This window comes from Mobula hypostoma, chromosome 8 (genome assembly GCF_963921235.1).
Source record: "Mobula hypostoma chromosome 8, sMobHyp1.1, whole genome shotgun sequence".
NCBI lineage: Eukaryota > Metazoa > Chordata > Chondrichthyes > Myliobatiformes > Myliobatidae > Mobula > Mobula hypostoma.
The window spans coordinates 25534889-25553964 of NC_086104.1; the positions used below are offsets into that span (position 1 = coordinate 25534889).

At 40.7% G+C, this 19076-nt stretch overlaps 1 protein-coding gene across 5 annotated transcripts in view; it reads left to right on the forward strand.

Moving 5' to 3' along the window:
• Window positions 1-16859, forward strand: part of LOC134350076 (muscarinic acetylcholine receptor M3-like) — a 401102-nt gene extending 384243 nt beyond the window's left edge. For all 5 annotated transcript variants that reach the window (XM_063055000.1, XM_063055001.1, XM_063055003.1 and 2 more), the window contains one exon: window positions 13558-16859. In XM_063055000.1, the coding sequence (XP_062911070.1) occupies window positions 13558-15358 (1801 nt within the window). In that variant the 3' untranslated portion in view covers window positions 15359-16859. The remainder of the gene's footprint in view (window positions 1-13557) is intronic.
• The last annotated feature ends 2217 nt before the right edge of the window (window positions 16860-19076 follow it).

Sequence of the window (19076 nt, forward strand, 5' to 3'; positions counted from 1 at the left end):
TGCTAGATGTTTGATTCATTATTTATAAACTTAGTTCAAATTCTACCCATTGGAACTTTCAGTCTGAGTGTAAATGAACCTCTTGTATATAGGATGGATGGACAGACGTCAGGATCACTGTGGGCACCTTTACCACATACTTCTTCGAAAAAATTCGTGGGAACTTTTAGTGCAAAGATTACTGCTGGCTGTAGAACTGTCTGAGGGGATTGTACCCAATACTGTGAGGGACCTATTTTCAAGTGTCCCAGAATTGAACAAAATTATTTCAATTAAAGAGGCTCTCAATTTATTGTTCCTATTTACTATAGGAAAGCTAATGTCTTCTTTACTTAAATATAAGATGTACAGTATTAGTGTGTGTTTAGCTGAGTAAAATATTTTATTATCCTACTGCCTCACCAAGTGAATTTTCAACTCCACAGGCGAGTGCAATCAATTAATTGAAAATGCATTACCCAGCAATAAATCTGAAATGAAGAAAGTAGCACAAAATAGCTTGGTTACCAATGGTAACTCCAAATTAAAATCATCTTGAGCCATTTGTGCTCATCCTATTTGGCAATACAGTGCTGCAAGATTCTAAGGTTCAACATTAGGTTTATTAGTCACATGTACATCGGAACATACAGTGACAACCAACACAGTCAGAAGATGTTCTGGAAGCAGCCCACAAGTGTCACCATACTTCTGGCACCAACATAGCATGCCTACACTCAGCAGAACAACACTCTGCCAACATTTAACAGCACAGACACACCACAATGAAACTAACCCTTTCCTATCCCTCCCCCCACCAGGTGAGGACAACCCGGCCTCCAGGCCTGTTGCCCTCAGGCCTCTGGTCCTGTCTTCACAGACCTCTGACCTTGGGGGTCACCGGCATCACCAGGCCTCATCCTTGGGGTCCACTAAGCTCCTTCCTAATTGGTGGTCTTCACAGTAGTTAGTAGAGCTACGTTCTCATAGCTCGAGCTCGATGCTACCTGTGTGTGGAATTCACACATTCTCCATTTGGTCGCATGGATTTTCTTCAAGTGCCCTAGTTTCCTCCCACATGACAGGATAATTTGGCCCTGTAAGTTGCCCTGAATGAATACATGAGTTGTATGATCTGCGGGGGAATTGAATGAAATATAGGGAAAGTAAAATTGGATAACAGTGAAGAGATGTCTGTTGATTGGCACAGATTTGATAAGCTGATGGGCCTGTTTCCCTGCTTTGTGACTCTGATTCAGACTCTGTAACTCTAAAAGTACACTGGAATGTATATTAACTCTACTGTGATGAGTGTAAGTTTTACATGTAAATTCAGTAATACCAGACATCCCACCCTGCAAAAACTCATTTCAGGGAGGTAACACCATCAATTTGCGGGAGACTTCCGGGAGAGGTGGGATGTCTGCAACAGAGTAGCTCCTTAGCAGCCAGCCAGCTAGTTTAAATAACGTTAGCTCTGCTAATGAACGAATGACACCTGTTAAACTCACCTCAACACGTCTTTTACAGTCTTAACCCACCATGGGCAATAGAAAAGTCACTGTTGCAAACAGTGCAACGAGCAACACTTTCATTATTTTGACCCCTATTAGGCAGGGGTACACTTTAGTGTAGTCTGGGGTGACGTACGTTTTATATTTTTTTGGAACACTCTGCCATGGCGCGCTCTCGCTCGTGTCTCTCTCTCTCTCTCTCTCACTCTCACTCTCACTCTCACTCTCTCTCTCTCTCGTGGTCGCTCGCACGCTCACAAGCACTCTCACTTGCTTTCTCGCTCGCTCTCTCTCACTCTCTCGCTCGCGCGCTCTCGTGGTCACTCTCGCGCTCTCTCTCACTCACTCTTAAAAAAATTGATTTCCATGATATTCTATATAATTTGCGGGCATCAGGGAGCCACCATTAACATGCGGGAGACTCCCGGAAGTTCCGGGAGAGGTGGGATGTCTGTAATAACAAGTTGTATTTTTAAGTCTTTCACTGATCAGTGAAGGCATTTAGGATCTAAACTGCTTATATTGTCAGCAGTTTTATCTGCAAAATCATAAACTGTACTTTTCCAGAGAGTGAACCCATGGAGTAGTTCAGTCACCGCATGCCATTTTCTCATTCTTCATCATTTACCGTGTGTTTCCACAGTTCATTTCAGAATTCTTTTTATTTTTCTTTTGTAGAAGTGTGAAGAATCATGTCACAAATTCTTATTTAGCATTTTCCTGCAGGCCTTTTTGGTTTAGTTAGACCAATCATGTCCTCCATACATTGCATTTTTAAATGTTTTATCCTATCGAATAAGTTGACACTACGCATGTATCATCAGAGCTTCCAGCCCAAAAAATTACCAAGGAGCTCTCACATCAGAAAGAAAGGCCACATTTAAAATCAATCAGCATTTTAATTGCTTGCATCTCTCAACAGATGGGGTCCAAACAAGTCTCTCTGCTGGCAATGTCAAAGTACCCTGCACTGTGGCATCACAGTTTGCATCAGATCAAGCTGTTAGCATTTTCAGAGGACTGAAGATTTAAATGGGTGGCACTTCCACAGAATGATAGCCAAGGGCACTAGTCCAATGTTTGACTCAGGCTGTAATGCTGAAGTTGTGGTAGTAATTGGCAAGCATAGCTTGAGTTTTAAATGGAGTTTTCTAATACTTGAGGTTGAGACTGAGATGGTCCCAGGAGGTACATTACAGCTTTAGAAAGGCTTACTGCTCTTCACTTGTACAATAGCAATTGTACATTTTTCCGGAAAGATAATTAAACCACACATTCACCTCTCGTTATTTGAACGCAAGAACCTATTAAGTGATATTAAGCCGGGCATCAGTTCCTCCACAAGATTTTCTACAATTGGCAAAAAAAAAAGCATTCTGAATGGAATAATGGTACAGTAGTTAGTATTGCCGCCGTACAGCTCTGATGGCCAAGGTTCAATCGTGACTGTGTGAGGATGAGGTTAAGGTTATTTTTGCACTGTAAGTTGCACCTTGGTGGAGGTGAGTGAGTGGGAAGAAATTGGTGGACTTGCAGGAAGCAATAGCTGGGGAACCTCTTCTCCGCTCTTGCATTTGGCAAAAGATACAAAAGCCTGAAAGCACATTTCACCGGGGTCAAGGCCAGTTTCTACCCAGCTGTAATAAGACTATTAAATAATTCCCTAGTACAAGGAGATTGCCTCTTGACCTCACAATCCATTTCATTATTATCTTGCACTTTATTGTTTATCTGCACTGCACTTTCTCTGTAGCTGTCACACTTCGTTCAAGTTTAATTGTCATTCAACCACTCACATAAATACAGTTAAATGAAACATTGTTCCTCCAGGACCAGTGTGCAAAGCACAGTATATGTAGTCACACACAGCACGTATTGGTTATGATCCACCAAATACAGGCGCAAAATAATATCAGCACAAGTCCCTGAGCAGCATGGCTGAAGGACTGATGCTGCATAGGATGTTTTCCTGGAGCCACGTTTCCGCAAGAACAAGCATGCAGCAGTTTCTCATCTTGCACTGAGTCAGCTGCAGATAAAGGCGATCCAATTTGTCTTCCAGGAAGCGAAAACTGGAGTGCAGCACCAAGGGTATAGCTAGCCAAACTTACTTTTTTTTCTGTTATTGTTTATTTTATCTTGTAAAGACCATGCAATAGAAGCAGAATTAGGCAACTTGGCCCATCGCATCTGCTCCAACACTTCATCATGGCTGATCCAATTTCCCTCTCAGCCCCAGTCTCCTGCCTTCTCGCTGTATCCCTTCGTTCCCTGACTAATCAAGAATCTGTCAACCTCTGCCTTAAATATACATAAAGATTCGGCCTCCACAGCTACCTGTGGCAAAGAATTCCACAGATTCACCACTCTGGGTTAAGAAATTCCTCCTCATCTCCATTCTAAAAGGATACACCTCTATTCTGAAGCTATGTCCTCTGGACTAAGACTCTCCCACCGCAGGAATCAAGCTCTCCACATCCACTCTATCAAGGCCTTTCACCATTCGATTGGTTTCAATGTGGTCTATTGTTCTACCCCAATAGACTGGGTAATGATTTGATCTGCATGAACAGTATGCAAGGGAACCTTTTTACTGTATCATGGTACATGTGACAGTATTAAACCAATGCCAATACTGAAAGGAATGCTGAGACCCGCCATAAGCTGACTGGGCCAAATAGACTCCGTCTAAGTCATTAGCAAACATGAAAAATAATCTTTACATTTTATTTTGTATTTTCGCAAGATTGCCAGAATTTTTGGCAGTAAAAGAATCAATGGATGGATTGAAAATTGTAGCTGGTAAGGATGTTCATCCATGAGATTGAATGGTAGGGCATGCTCTAGTGCTCATACCTCACACTCATGCTCCTATTTCTTACAGAGGTATGCTTGGTCAAAATTAATTTGTTTTCTTCAGAGCTGCCTTAAGAAATAAATGCTGGATGGAATTGAATTTCAATCCTGTCGCCTTTCACTTCAAAAAGAAGTACAGTATTGTCTACCAGAAATGAACAGGAAAGGCCTCGGTGTATGAAAGTTATTAATTTTGCAAAACACATGCTTTGCAATGAGTGAGAATTATACAGAGGATCTAGTGTTCACTTCTGTTCACTCACTGACACAAGCTTCAATATCTTAGGTTTAAAACACAATTTGACATAATGTCTTTTTCCTTGATATTGCTCCTTTGAAACACCTTGAGGCATTTTACATTCAAAATGTCTAGCTGATACATTGTTGTGGTTTTTGTCATACATTCTCTGGTGATTGATGGTAATCTAGAATCTGTGAAACATTTGATCTTTTAAATCCTTAGTCTTGTTTTCAGACTGTATAATATTTGCTGTATATTTAACCTCCTGTAGAACAGGTTTCTTGTAGGAAAGTGGAGATTTCAGAAGAGATAAATCGTAGGTGAGATCTGAACAGGGAGGAGGATGTGAAGAGGCTCCAAAGGGATATAGATAAATGAGAAAGTGGGCAGATAAAAAAATTAAGTAGATAAACTGAAGTCATCCACTTTGGTGCATAAAATAGAAAAGCAGAGTATTATAAACACAAGAGATCCTGTTGATGCTGGAAATACAAAGCAATACACACAAAATGCTGGAGGAACACAGCAGGTCAGGCAACATCTTCAGAAAGAAATAAACAGTCAATAAACAGGCTGAGACCTTCATCAGGACTGAAAAAGGACGGGGAAGATGCCAGAAAAAGAAGGTGGAGAGAGGAAGGACAGGCTAGAAGGTGATAGGTGAAGCTAAGTGGGTTGGAGAGGGCGGATGAAGTAAAAAGCTGGGAAGTGATTGGTTGAAAAGGGAAAGGGGTGGAGAAGAAGGAACCTGAAAGAAGAGGAGAGTGAACCATGGAAGAAAGGGATGAAGGAAAGGCACCATGGGGAAGTGATAGGTAGGTGAGGAGAAGAGGTAAGAGGCCGTAGGGACCTAAAGAAGAGGGAAGGGGGATGGGAAAAAATGTTACCGAAAGTCAGAGAAATTGATGTCCCTGCCATCAAGTTGGAGGCTACCAAGATGGAATATGAGGTGTTGCCCCTCCAGCCTGAGAGTGGCCTCATTGTGGCAGAAGAGGAGTCCATGGACAGACGTGTCAGAATGGGAATGAGGATAGGAATTGAAATGGTTGACCACTGGAAAATTCTGCTTTTACCGGATCGATTGGAAGTGCTCAACAGAGTGGTCCTCTATTCTATGTTGGGATTCACCCTGAATGGAGGTGAGAGAGGAGTTAAATGGGTAGTTGTAGCAATTCCACCACTTGCAGGGATAAGTGTCCAGAGGGAAATTAGCAGAGAGGGATGAATGGACAAGAGAATCAAAGAAGGACTGATCCCTATGGAAAGCAGAGAGTGGGGGAGGGGGGTGTTAAAGATGTGTTTGGTGGCAGGATCCTTTTGAAGATAGTGGTGGTTATGGAGAAAATGATCCGTTGGATTTAAATGGAGTGGTAGGTGAGGACAAGAGGAACTCTATCCGTGCTAATGCTGTGGGTAGATGGGGTGAGCATGGATGTCCAGAAAATGGTTTTATGTAGGAAATATTGAACTGTGTTGATGTTCAAAGGGTCAGGGGCTTTGTTGTATACAAGTCACTTAATGCAGATGTGGCAAGTGATTAACAAGGCAGCTTTAAAGACAAGTGCTATGCTGGCCTTTGTTTCAAAAAGGATTTGAGTACAGGAGTAAATCACAATCACATAGGACCAGGGTGTGATTGTATCTGGAGTATTTCATTTCCTTAGCTAAAAACAGCATCTGCACTGATGTAGAGGAAATGCAGGAAAGGTTTACCCTATGGATAATTAGAATACCCTGATGCCATATGTGAAAAGATTGTGTAGACCAGGCCTGTGTTCTTGAGACTTTAGGCAAGTAAAAAGAGATCTCATTGCAGAGACACCTGTCACTGGCAACACCTTTATCAGATCATCTTAGTCTCCTATGTTCCAAGGATAGAAGTCCTGGCCTGTCCAACCTCTCGAGTTCCTCAAGTCCTGGCAAAAACATAGTAAATCTTATCTACACATTTTCCAGTTTAAACATACCTTTCCTATAGCAGGTGACCAAAACAAAATATTACACCTTGTGTGGCCTTACTAGCATCTTGTACAACTGTAATATAAAAATTTCACCTTCTATGTTCGTTGTCCTGACTGATGAAGGTCTGCATACCAAAAGAATTCTTCACCACCTTGTCTATCTGTGACTCCGCTTTCAAGGAACCATGCACCTGAATTCCTCTGATTCACGTATAATGTAATTAATTACAAAGATTAATAATCAAAATGACGTAAGCAGTCAGAAATAATTTAAAACATATAAATCATGACAAATAATATTTGTAAATTATATTTTTCTCCAAATCTTCAGGCCAAAATATCCTGTTGTAATGAATAGCACTACCCCAATGAGGTGATATCATGGGGATCTTGATCAGTTAGGAATGTGGGTCGAACAGTGGCAATTGGATACAGATAGTGTGAGATGATGCGTTTTGGAAAGTCAAACCAGTGTTTATCCTACAGGGGTAGGGCACTAAGGAGTATAATGGAACAAAGAAAACTAGGAGTACAAGTACAAAGTTCATTGGAAGTGGTGTCACAGGTAGACATGATAGTGAAAAAGGCATTTAGCATGCTGGCCTTCATCAGTCAGGGCGTCAAGTATAGGAGTTGGGACATTATGTTGCTGGCTATTGTACAACTCACTGGTGAGGCCACACCTAGACAACAATTTTGATCACTCCATTATTGAAAAGATGCAGTGAAACTGAAGAGAGTACAGAAAAGATTTACAAGAATGTTGCCATGACTAGAGGCATTGCCAAGTAGAAATTGCCTAGGCTAGGTCTTTCTTCCTTGGCATGCATGAAAATGAGGGCAATCTTACAGGAATGTTTACAATCAGTAGAACAAAGTCAATTTGCCATGGTGATGACAGCCACTCCCATGGAGGTATCAGTGCCTGCTTTTGTAAATCATGTCCTCCAACCCCAGCTGCATTCTTTGTAACATTTTTCTGCACCCTCTGTCCCTTAGCCACATCCTTCCTATAGTATAGGTGACCAGGTGCAGTCTCACCAAAGTTGTAAACAGCTGTTTTGTGACATCCCAACTCTTTTACTTAGTCTCCCATCTGCTGAAGGCAATCTTGTCACATACCTTCTTTACCGCCTTGTCACCACTTTCAAGGAACGATGTACTTGTACCCTATGTCTTTCTGTTCTTCCACACTCCCTAGGTCTCTGTCATTCACTCTGTATGTGCTGCTTTGATTTAACTTCCCAAAATGCATTAATTCACACTTGTCTGAGTTTTTAACGCATGTATTTAGGCTATAGAACAAGTTGCAGGGTGGGAAATGGAGGGAACATCAGCTGTAGTGTTCAAATTGGAGTTAGCTTACTATTCAAAGAGAAATTACTTGTGGAGCCAAGGGGAGAATTCAGAAGAGTGGGACCAATTGCATTTTGCAATAAACCAGAAGGGACTCAATAGGCAAAGTGGTCGCTTCAGTACTGTAGTCATTCTGTGATTCTGTCATCCTACTGTCCAGAGTTCTAAATGAATGGGAGCTGTCGCCACCTTCCTGTGATTAATGTTATATATACATACAAGAGATTCTGCAGACGCTGGAAATTTTGAGCAACACACACAAACTGCCTGAGGAACTCTTCAGGCCAGGCAGCATCAAGGAAGGAAAATAATCCGTCGACATCTCGGGCCAAGAGCCTTCATAAGCACTGGAAAGGAAGGGGGCAGAAGCCTGCATTTTGTGTGTTTTGCTCAATATTATACTAATTTCATGCTGGGGAATGCTCAGTTTGGAATGTGTGATTTGGAAGTTCTGCCCTTGCACTTCATAACAGAAAAAAGAAATATTCAGATGAATATGTTTTCTTTAAAGTGGAAAGAGGACATTACTGCATGGAGTTGGACAATGATGTGACTTAATTAAGCACTGTACACCATTACACAGTCAATTCTGCCCAAAAAAAACCCATTGAACTTTAAATCTATTTCATGCATTTTATTTCCATTAGATAAAATAGGTTTAGGAACAACCAGCCATAACAATGCTCCAAAATCCATCTCATCAATCAAATTTTGTTAAACATTTTGCTAAATGTACGTGATAATATTGAAATCCCAGCACTAATGTCTGATAATGAAATATGATAAATTTAAGATTAACTGAACCACAATTGATTTGGGAAAGGTAACACAAGGAACCACCTTCAAATAAACTGTGTTTTCCATTCACTGGTTTATAACCCTGGAAATGATCGAATCTCAATGTTATCTTGTCAACGACATATCTCAGCGTTTTCTTCGAGACCAAAGCAATGTGATTGTTATATTCTGTGTGGAGCTACCATAATAGGAGATTCCATGATACAGATACTAGCACTACTTCAGGCATTAGCTGGCAGGCTGACAACATGGCAGTGTAAAAGGTTGCCATCATTGGGATTATGTGTGCTGTAAGAAGAAAATATCCAGCGTGTTAGTAAGAGCCCAGTTTAGTTTATGTGTAAATGCTACATGATACATGTTAGGTAAATTTTGTATCTAGTATCCCTGGCCTTTAATTATGATCACATGCTTCATGCAGAACCCTTAATGAGTTTGCAGCCTTCTTTGGGCATTGGAAGTTGGCACGCAACCTATGTAGCAGAGTGAAGTCACAATCCCACAACTCCCTGTTGTAGGAGCTTTCAAATGTGCTACAAGGCTTTCAAATCCCTATTCCATCACAGCGTTTCAGGTTTTTCTTCAAAGTGTTGATTGGGGGAGCACACCACAAAACCTTTGTTGTCTTTTCATCTTCTCAACCAGAATTGGATGAAGGAGTGAAAGAAAATAAACCAAAATAGCTCACAAACAAAGGAATTAAGTGTCATTTAGTTAATAGCTGCTTTTTCCCCAACAAAATATGATAAAATTGTGCAAATGCTAGTTCAAGTGGAGAATAGGATTGATTACATGAGGTAATTTCTGTTCTGAATAATATCAATGATAGTTGCCTTAACACAGATTACTTTGGTGTCTCATTTGCTGTGAAGTCATCCCACAGCTTTTGTTCAAACCAAATGTTGAACAGTATGAAACAACTTTCACAAAATATCTTACAAAGTGAATATAAAATAGTAGTGTGTGAGACTTCTTGAAATTACACATGGTTAATTCAACTCACTTTGCTAAATATTGTTTAGCATGGACTGCTTATGAAATGTGAGTAATGATTTGAATGCTTTGAGTGCCATCAACTGGACGAAATGTTATTAAAGCAGGTTTGAGATTTAAATGTTTGATTTTCTACAGTGAGTAGTATGAATGAAAAACAAATTTCAAAGATTACAATAGGGACAAATGGAGAGTAGTAGAATCAATCCATTCCTCATCCTCAGAAAGAGAGTTCTCCATTCATCGTGCTTCAGTGTTTTACAAGCCTCTTGAGTCACTGTTAATGTAGCTTCCTAATGATCATACATGTGAATGAGTATTCAGTTTTATTGGTAATCGGTTTCCCAAGGTTTGTCTCTTTCTCAAATCCAAACATCTTTGTGCCTTTTTCTGGCATTTTATAATTGCTTTTTTTCAGTTCTCATTCAGAATCCGAATCAGGTTTAATATCACCAGCATATGTCATGAAATGTGTTGTCTTTTCAGCAGCAGTACAATGCAATACATAATAATAGGGAAAATGTGAATTACAGTAAATATCTATACAGTTAAATTAAATAAGAAACAGAAATAAAGAAGTAGTGAGGGAGTGTTCATGGGTTCAATGTATGTCAAATTCAAAAATCGGATGCCGGAGGAGAAGATGAATCATTGAGTGTGTGCCTTCAGGCTCCTGTGCCTCTTTCCTGGTGGTGGCAATGGGAACATGGCTTCCTTAGTGATGGATGCTGCCTTTTTTGAGGCATCACTCCTTCAAGATGTCCTGGATACTACAGGGGCTAGTACCCATGATGGAGCTAAGTTTACAATTTTCTGCAGCTTATTTTGATTCTGTGCAGTAGGACCACCCCCCCCCACCCACATACCAGACAGTGATACGGTCAGTGAGAATGACCATGGTACATCTGTAGAAAATTTTGAGTGTCTTGGTTGACATACCAAATCTCCTCTTTTGAACTCCCCAATCCAGTTCCTTCCTTTGCAGAGTTTCTTCATGGACAATAAAAGCCTGCAGAATTAAGAGGTTATTGGTCAATTTGTCCAAGCATGATCGTTATCAGCGTAATAAAACACTTTCCCTCTACTTACTCTGTTCAGTCCCTTTTTATCTAAATCAGGAAATTGCAGGCCATTATTTCCAATCTTTTCCAATCCCTGTACACTATTTTTTGCCTTTTATTACACAATTTCTGTCACTATTGACACCTGTTAGGATTGTTTTGCTTCATAGAGTTATTTTGCAACATTTGTTCATTAATAAAGTTAAAAAGATATAAAAGCCATGAATGAAAAAAAAATTGTCTTCAAATAACAGTCTGAGTCACAAGTTCAGCATTTTCTGGGTGCCTTAATAATTGATTTGTGCATGGAGTTTACTCATTTGTGTGGTCCTGTCTGTTAAAATTGTTTACCCCATCATACAGATAACCTCTGCATAATGATTCATGCAAATATTTTCCTGTTGTTTGAAGACCAGAAATCCTTTCACTCATGAGTGAATTTGGAACGAGGTTTAGGGTTAGTTATAAGTTCTATTCAAAATTTTTCCTCCCATATTGAGAAATAGGCATTTTGTGTTGAACACTAGCTTTCCAGTGGATTTAAGACCAATTTTTCAACTCCATTTTGCCAATTAAAGCTTCTATTGTTTGCCAATTAAATCAATGAGGAAGATTGAACATCGAGGTGAATGTGAAAGCTTGGAGATCGTTTCAGTCTCCGAGAAGATTCCCGCAGACAGAGGCAGTGTTCGCAAACCTTGTGGCGAGCAGGTTGTGCATGGGGCGCAAGCTGGTGTTTGACTCAATTTCGCTGATTAAAGCTTCTATTGTTTGCTTATTAAATTGATGAAGGAGATTGAAGCATCGAGGCAAGTGTGGAGGGTGAGCACTGACTGCCTCTCTTTTGATCATTCTGCTATGAAGAGGGAAATACCTGACAGAGAGCACTACCCAGGTTTTCTGCATTTTGGATGTGGACTTGGACTATAGACTTTATTTTCGTTCTTATAGTTTTTTATATTCTGTGTTTTTCACCCAATATTTCTTGTTTTTTTTTGTGCTGGGAGGGGGATTTGGGTGTCAATGTGCCTGTTCCATTTTGTTAATTTTTTTGTGTGGGAGAAGAGATTTGCAGATCGATGTGCCTGTTCCATTTTTGTTTGTTTTTTTTTGGGGGGGTGGAGGGATTTGTTCATTTTGTTATGCGCGGAGGGGGATTTGGGGGTCGATGTTCTAGTTCCGTTTTTCTGGTTTTTTGTGCGGGATGAAGGATTTGGATGTTGATGTGCCTGGTCCGTTCTTGTCATTTATTTGTTTGGGAGGAGGGATTTGGGGTTTATGTGCCTTTTCCATTTTGTTCAGTATTTTTGTGTGGGGAGGGGGAATCGGGGGGGGGGGGTTGATGATCGTGCTGCCTTTCTTTTCTTTCTTGGTTTCATGGCTACCCAGAGAAGAACGTCAAGTTATATACTTGATAATAAGTGATCCGTGGAACCTTTTCTTTTTACCAATGTTCATCCAGTTTCTTGGTGCAATTTGTGTGTCTTGCCATTCTACTGAAAAAAAAACAGCTGTTGAGTTGGTGAGAGTAGAGAACATGAAGTATAAATGTTGACGTATACCTCAAGGATAGGTGCTTAGCCTACTGCTCTACTCTCTCCACACCCATCACTGTGTGGCTCAGCATAGCTCAAATGCCATCTATTATTTGTTGATAACATAACTATTGTTGGAAGAATTTTAGATGGTGACAATAAGGCGTACAGGAATGAGATAGATCAGGTGGTTGAGTGGTGTTGTAGCAACAACCTTACGTTCAACATCAGTAAGACAAAAAGTTTGATTATAGACTTCAGAAACAGTCAAACAAGGCCACACCCACCATTGAGGGATCAGTCATGGAAGGCGTGAGCAACATCTCCAAGGATCTGTCCTGGGCCCAACCTATCAATGCAGTTAAAAGGACACACGACAGCAGCTATATTACATTAGGAGCTTGAGGAGATTTGTAATGTCACCAACAACACTCACAAATGTTTACATCTGTAGCATGGAGAGCAACCTAAGTGTCTGATATGGAGGTGCCACAGCACAGAATTGAAATAAGCTGCACGAAGTTGAAAACTCAGTCAGCTCCATCATGGGCTCTAGCCTCCCCCAGCGTCCAGGGCATTTTCAAGGAGCAATGCCTCAAAAAGGCAACCATCATTAAGGACCCCTATCACCTCGGGCATGCCCTCTTCTCATTGCTACAGGAGCCTGAGAGCACACACTCAATGATTCAGGAATAGCTTCATCCCCTCTGCCATCTGATTTCGGAATGGACATTGAACCCATGAACATTACCTCACTACTCTTGTTTTCTCTTTGTGCAGTACTTACTTAATTTAACTTTTTAATATACATGCTTTTTTAATTATATATGTATTGCAATGAACTGCTGCTGCATTACGATAAATTTCCTGACACGTGCCAGTGATATTAAACCTGATTCTAATTCTGATTGTGTTCTTGTGCTATAGTGGTTGTGACGTAACTGAACTCGATTTGCTGTTTGGCACATTCCATCTGACTATTGGTGTGATGTAAAGATTCCTTGACTTCTTAGGTTGTATTTTTAAAGATTTCCAAATATTTCTTTATAATTGCTTTTGAAGTTTTACTCAAAATTTTGACACACAAGTATGTCCAAGAAGACACGCTTGATTGTTATTGTGATGGATAGGGTTTCCAGTACTGAGTGTGAAGCATATTCTAACAGTAATATTTTTGGCCAGGAGCCTATACTTTTTTAAACATTTCAGTCTTTATAAGGGTCTAATTTTTAATTTGCTCTCTCTTTGCTTTATTTTTTGCAGAATATGCCAGAAAGCCACAATGATCCCAAATTACAACAGCACAAATTCTTCATTTTTTATCAATACCAGTCTCTCCTGGAACAGAGAATCACAAGAACGAGTGGCTCTGGGTGATGGGTCTACGGACAGAAGTACCAGCAGTTTGCTAAGATCAGCCACCTTTTCTCCCACAGCCTCTTTGGAAGCTAACGCCTCTGTCACAAGTTTCAGTACCATTGACCCTCTTGGGGGTCACACTGTTTGGCAAGTTATTTTGATTGTCTTTTTCACAGGAATAGTCTCCTTGGTGACTATCATAGGAAACATTCTTGTGATGGTTGCATTCAAGGTGAACAAACAGTTAAAAACAGTGAACAATTACTTCCTACTTAGTCTTGCCTTTGCAGATCTGATAATTGGAGTGATTTCAATGAACCTATACACGACGTACATCATCATGGATCGATGGGCTCTGGGTAATGTGGTTTGCGACCTCTGGCTTGCCATTGACTACGTTGCTAGCAATGCCTCTGTCATGAACCTTCTGGTGATAAGTTTTGACAGATACTTATCCATTACACGACCGCTCACCTATAGAGCAAAACGAACTCCCAAGAGAGCTGGAATAATGATCGGTCTTGCATGGACAGTTTCATTTGTACTCTGGGCTCCTGCCATTTTGTTCTGGCAGTATATTGTTGGCAAAAGAACAGTGTCTGCGAATCAGTGTTTAATACAGTTTTTATCTGAACCAATAATTACTTTTGGTACTGCCATCGCTGCATTTTACTTGCCGGTCACCATCATGACTATCCTTTACTGGAGGATCTACAAGGAAACCGAGAAGCGCACCAAAGAACTGGCGGCTCTGCAGGCCTCAACTCATGACATGGAAACCGTGCAGTTTTTCCGTCAAACTGGCAGCACTAGGAGTTGCAGCAGCAATGAGCTGCAGCGGGAGGGAATGAGAAATAAAAGGAAGCCAAGGAGGTGCCACTTCTGGCCAGCCCCCAAATCATGGAAGGCCAGCACAGAGGGTGAGCAGGAGCCAAGTAGCAGTGATAGCTGGAACAACAATGATGGCGGTGGTTCCTTGGATCACTCAGCTTCATCTGATGAGGAAGACGTGGTGACAGAAACCAGGGCAATTTATTCCATCGTGTTAAACCTTCCCGGGATTAAGGCTGCGGCTGGTCTATCCAAATCCACAGAGCTGAACAATACTGATGAACTTGACAAGGTTGATTCCAGTGAGAAGGAGGAAAAGTTCAGGTCGCAGCAGTTAAAAGAAGAGCAGGACAATAGCTTCCACCAGCATTTTGCCAAGCTTCCTGCTCAGTCAATGCCATCCATCCATCCTTCAAAGTCTGTGGGAGGAATTTCCTCTTTAGCAAAGTCATCCTCATCCATGCCTTTGTCTTTTAGAGAAACCACAGTTTCAAAACCTTTTGCCCCAAAATCAAGAAGTCAGACAACAAAACGTAAGAGAATATCGCTTATAAAAGAGAAAAAGGCTGCTCAGACACTCAGCGCGATTTTGCTGGCTTTTATTATAACATGGACACCATACAACATAATGGTGCTGGTAAACACATTTTGTGACCAATGCATTCATGAAGCACTGTGGCGCCTGGGCTACTGGTTGTGCTATGTGAACAGCACTGTGAATCCCATGTGCTATGCACTGTGCAACAAAAACTTCAGAAACACTTTCAAAATGTTACTGCTGTGTCGGTGGGAAAAGAGAAAAAGGCGAAAGCAGCAGTATCAGCCAAGACAATCTGTTGTTTTCCATAAAAGGATTCCATGCAAAGCTTCCTGAAGCAGCAGTTGCCAGATTGTGATTGTTTCTGTTTAATACCAATTAACTGCTCTGTCCAAGACCATACTGGCTATCAATGTTGTGAGCACACGGCTGAAGTATATGCTGCTTTTGTATTATGTGTCGGATGGTGTTTACATGATGTTGGCAGCAGTAAAGTACTTAGAGTAGTGTTGATGTGTTTGAATTGTATTAATTTGTTTTTTTTTGTTCTTATGAGATTCATGCACGCTTTTGCTTAATATATTAATTGACATCAACAGAGCACTTAAGTCCTAAATGCTATTATCTTGGTGCAGTAACTACAGATACTGGATTTTGCACCTCAGACCTTGAGAGTATTGCTGTACCTCAATTTGCACACTTTTCCTCCTTTATTTCTTCCCCTTCTCACTAAATTTCCCTTTTATTCTTTTTATGGGCTCCGTACTACCACACAGTTTAAAACATTGGTTAGGCTGCATTGCATAATCAGCTATGACACGTTGCAATACCCAGAGCCCAGTTTCTCCCAAAAGAGCGAAGCCACAAATTGGTCCACTTGTGCGATGAGCCTGGGACTGATCACACTGGTGATTGCTTCTGGTTGAAGTGGTTAATTGGCACTGGTATTACTATGCATGAAGCATGGTTCACCATATTGGTCCCATCTTAGCCAGGATCTGATTTTAAAAAATTCCAAAGGTTAAATGGATTTTTCTTTTGTGGGAAATCTGTATGAGCTTTCATCTGACACGTGGTGAGCACAGTAAAAAAAATGGGATGAATTTTCTTGACTCCCACAAAGATTATACTTTCCATTGTCAAACAACATTTAACATAAAGTGTCACCATCAATATGAACCTAACTTTAAGTGAAGTTGGAATTTTCGGTTCTCTAGGTTGGTGAGGCCCTACTCTCTTTCATCAAGCTGTGGAATTACCAGTTGCTTATATCTTACCTGTGATGTGACAAATCAATGTATGAAATCGTATAACAGAAAATCCTGACATCAAACACTTTGAACTTCATGCAGTATCTGTATTCTCTGGTATTTTTACAAAAAAACAGTCAAAGACCAAGAATTGTGAAAAGTGATTTTATATGATGTGTATCTAGTTTGTTTTATATTTTCTTCATGCATTTCAACCATAAGATGTTCTAGGTTTAAATTATTGTCACTGCAAAAAAAAATGCACCATGTGCTTGATACGTTTCACTCCATTTTAACTAATAGTCATTAATGTTTGCAGTCCTGGATTTAATATCAAAGTAAGTATGATTTTAGGAACTGCAAATAAAATTTTTAGTGTTCATATTTAGCATCAGGCCCTGAGGACTATTGTAAAAATGATGACTTACAACATAATTCAATGTCAATATGAGAAAAAATGCACCACTGTAATTTAACCATATTTTGTATGACATTGTAAAATTTAGTAAACGAAACTTGGTGTTTAATTTGGTTCAATAACTTGACCGGTTTATTTACATATTGAATGTAATGTTCTATCAGTTGGTTTTATAGTAGCAATAAAAGTCATGCAAAATTCTTTGTACTACTACTGTTACATTTTGTGGTAATGGCAGAGGAATCTTCCATAATTCACAAGACAAGATCACAAGACAAAGGAGCAGAAGTAGGCCTTTCGGCCCATCGAGTCTGCTCCGCCACTCCACTATGAGCTAAACTATTCTGCCATCTAGTTCCAATTTCTGGCTTTTTCCCCATATCCCTTGATAACCCTGACTAATTAGATACCTATCAATCTCCTCCTTAAACACCCTCAATGATCAGGCCTCCACAGCTGTATGTGGCAACGAATTCCATATATCATAAGACCATAAGACAAAGGAGCAGAAGTCGGCCATTCGACCCATCGAGTCTGCTCCGCCATTTTATCATGAGCTGATCCATTCTCCCATTTAGTCCCACTCCCCTGCCTTCTCACCATAACCTTTGATGCCCTGGCTACTCAGATACCTATCAATCTCTGCCTTAAATACACCCAATGACTTGGCCTCCACTGCTGACTGTGGCAACAAATTCCATAGATTCACCACCCTCTGACTAAAAAAATTTCGCATTTCTGTTCTGAATGGGCGCCCTTCAATCCTTAAGTCATGCCCTCTCGTACTAGACTCCCCCATCATGGGAAACAACTTTGCCACATCCACTCTGTCCATGCCTTTCAACATTTGAAATGTTTCTATAAGGTCTCCCCTCATTCTTCTAAACTCCAAGGAATACAGTCCAAGAGCGGACAAATGTTATCATATGTTAACCCTCTCATTCCCGGAATCATTCTAGTGAATCTTCTCTGTACCCTCTCCAACGTCAGCACATCCTTTCTTAAATAAGGAGACCAAAACTGCCCACAGTACTCCAAGTGAGGTCTCACCAGCACCTTATAAAGCCTCAACATCACATCCCTGCTCCTATACTCTATTCCTCTAGAAATGAATGCCAACGTTGCATTCGCCTTCTTCACTACCGACTCAACCTGGAGGTTATCCTTAAGGGTATCCTGTACAAGGACTCCCAAGTCCCGTTGCATCTCAGAACTTTGAATTCTTTCCCCATTTAAATAATAGTCTGCCCGTTTATTACTTCTGCCAAAGTGCATAACCATACACTTTCCAATATTGTACTTCATTTGGCACTTCTTTGCCCATTCTTCCAATCTATCCAAGTCTCTCTGCAGACTCTCCATTTCCTCAGCACTACTGGCCCCACCACCTATCTTCGTATAATCAGCAAACTTAGCCACAAAGTCATCTATTCCATAATCCAAGTCGTTGATGTACAATGTAAAAAGAAGCGGCCCCAACACGGACCCCTGTGGAACACCACTGGTAACTGGCAGAATAGGATCCCTTTATTCCCACTCTCTGTTTCCTGCCAATCAGCCAACGCTCTATCCACGTATGTAACTTTCCCGTAATTCCATGGGCTCTTATCTTGTTAAGTAGCCTCATGTGTGGCACCTTGTCAAAGGCCTTCTGAAAATCCAAATATACAACATCCACTGCATCTCCCTTGTCTAGCCTACTGGTAATTTCCTCAAAATATTGTAATAGGTTTGTCAGGCAGGATTTTTTTTTTAAGGAAACCATGCTGAGTTCTGCCTATCTTGTCATATGCCTCCAGGTACTCTGTAACTTCATCCTTGACAATCGACTCCAACAACTTCCCAACCACCGATGTCAAGCTAACAGGTCTATAATTTCCTTTTTGCTTCTTTGCTCCCTTCTTAAATAGCGGAGTGACATTTGCAATCTTCCAGTCCTCCTGAACCATGCCAGAATCTATCGACTTTTGAAAGATCATCGCTAATGCCTCCGCAATCTCCACAGCTACTTCCTTCAGAACACGCGGGTGCATTTCACCTGGTCTGGGAGATTTATCTACCCTTAGACTATTCTGCTTCCTGAGTACTTTCTCTGTCGTAATTGTGACTGCGCACACTTCTCTTCCCTGCCACCCTTGAGTGTCTGGTATACTGCTGATGTCTTCCTCGGTGAAGACTGATGCAAAATACTCATTCAGTTCCTCTGCCATCTCCTTATCTCCCATTACAATTTCTCCAGCATCATTTTCTATCAGTCCTATATCTACTCTCACCTGTCTTTTACTCTTTATATACTTGAAAAAGCTTTTAGTACCCTCTTTGATATTATTTGCTAGCTTCCTTTCATAGTTAATCTTTTACCTCTTAATGACCTTCTTAGTTTCCT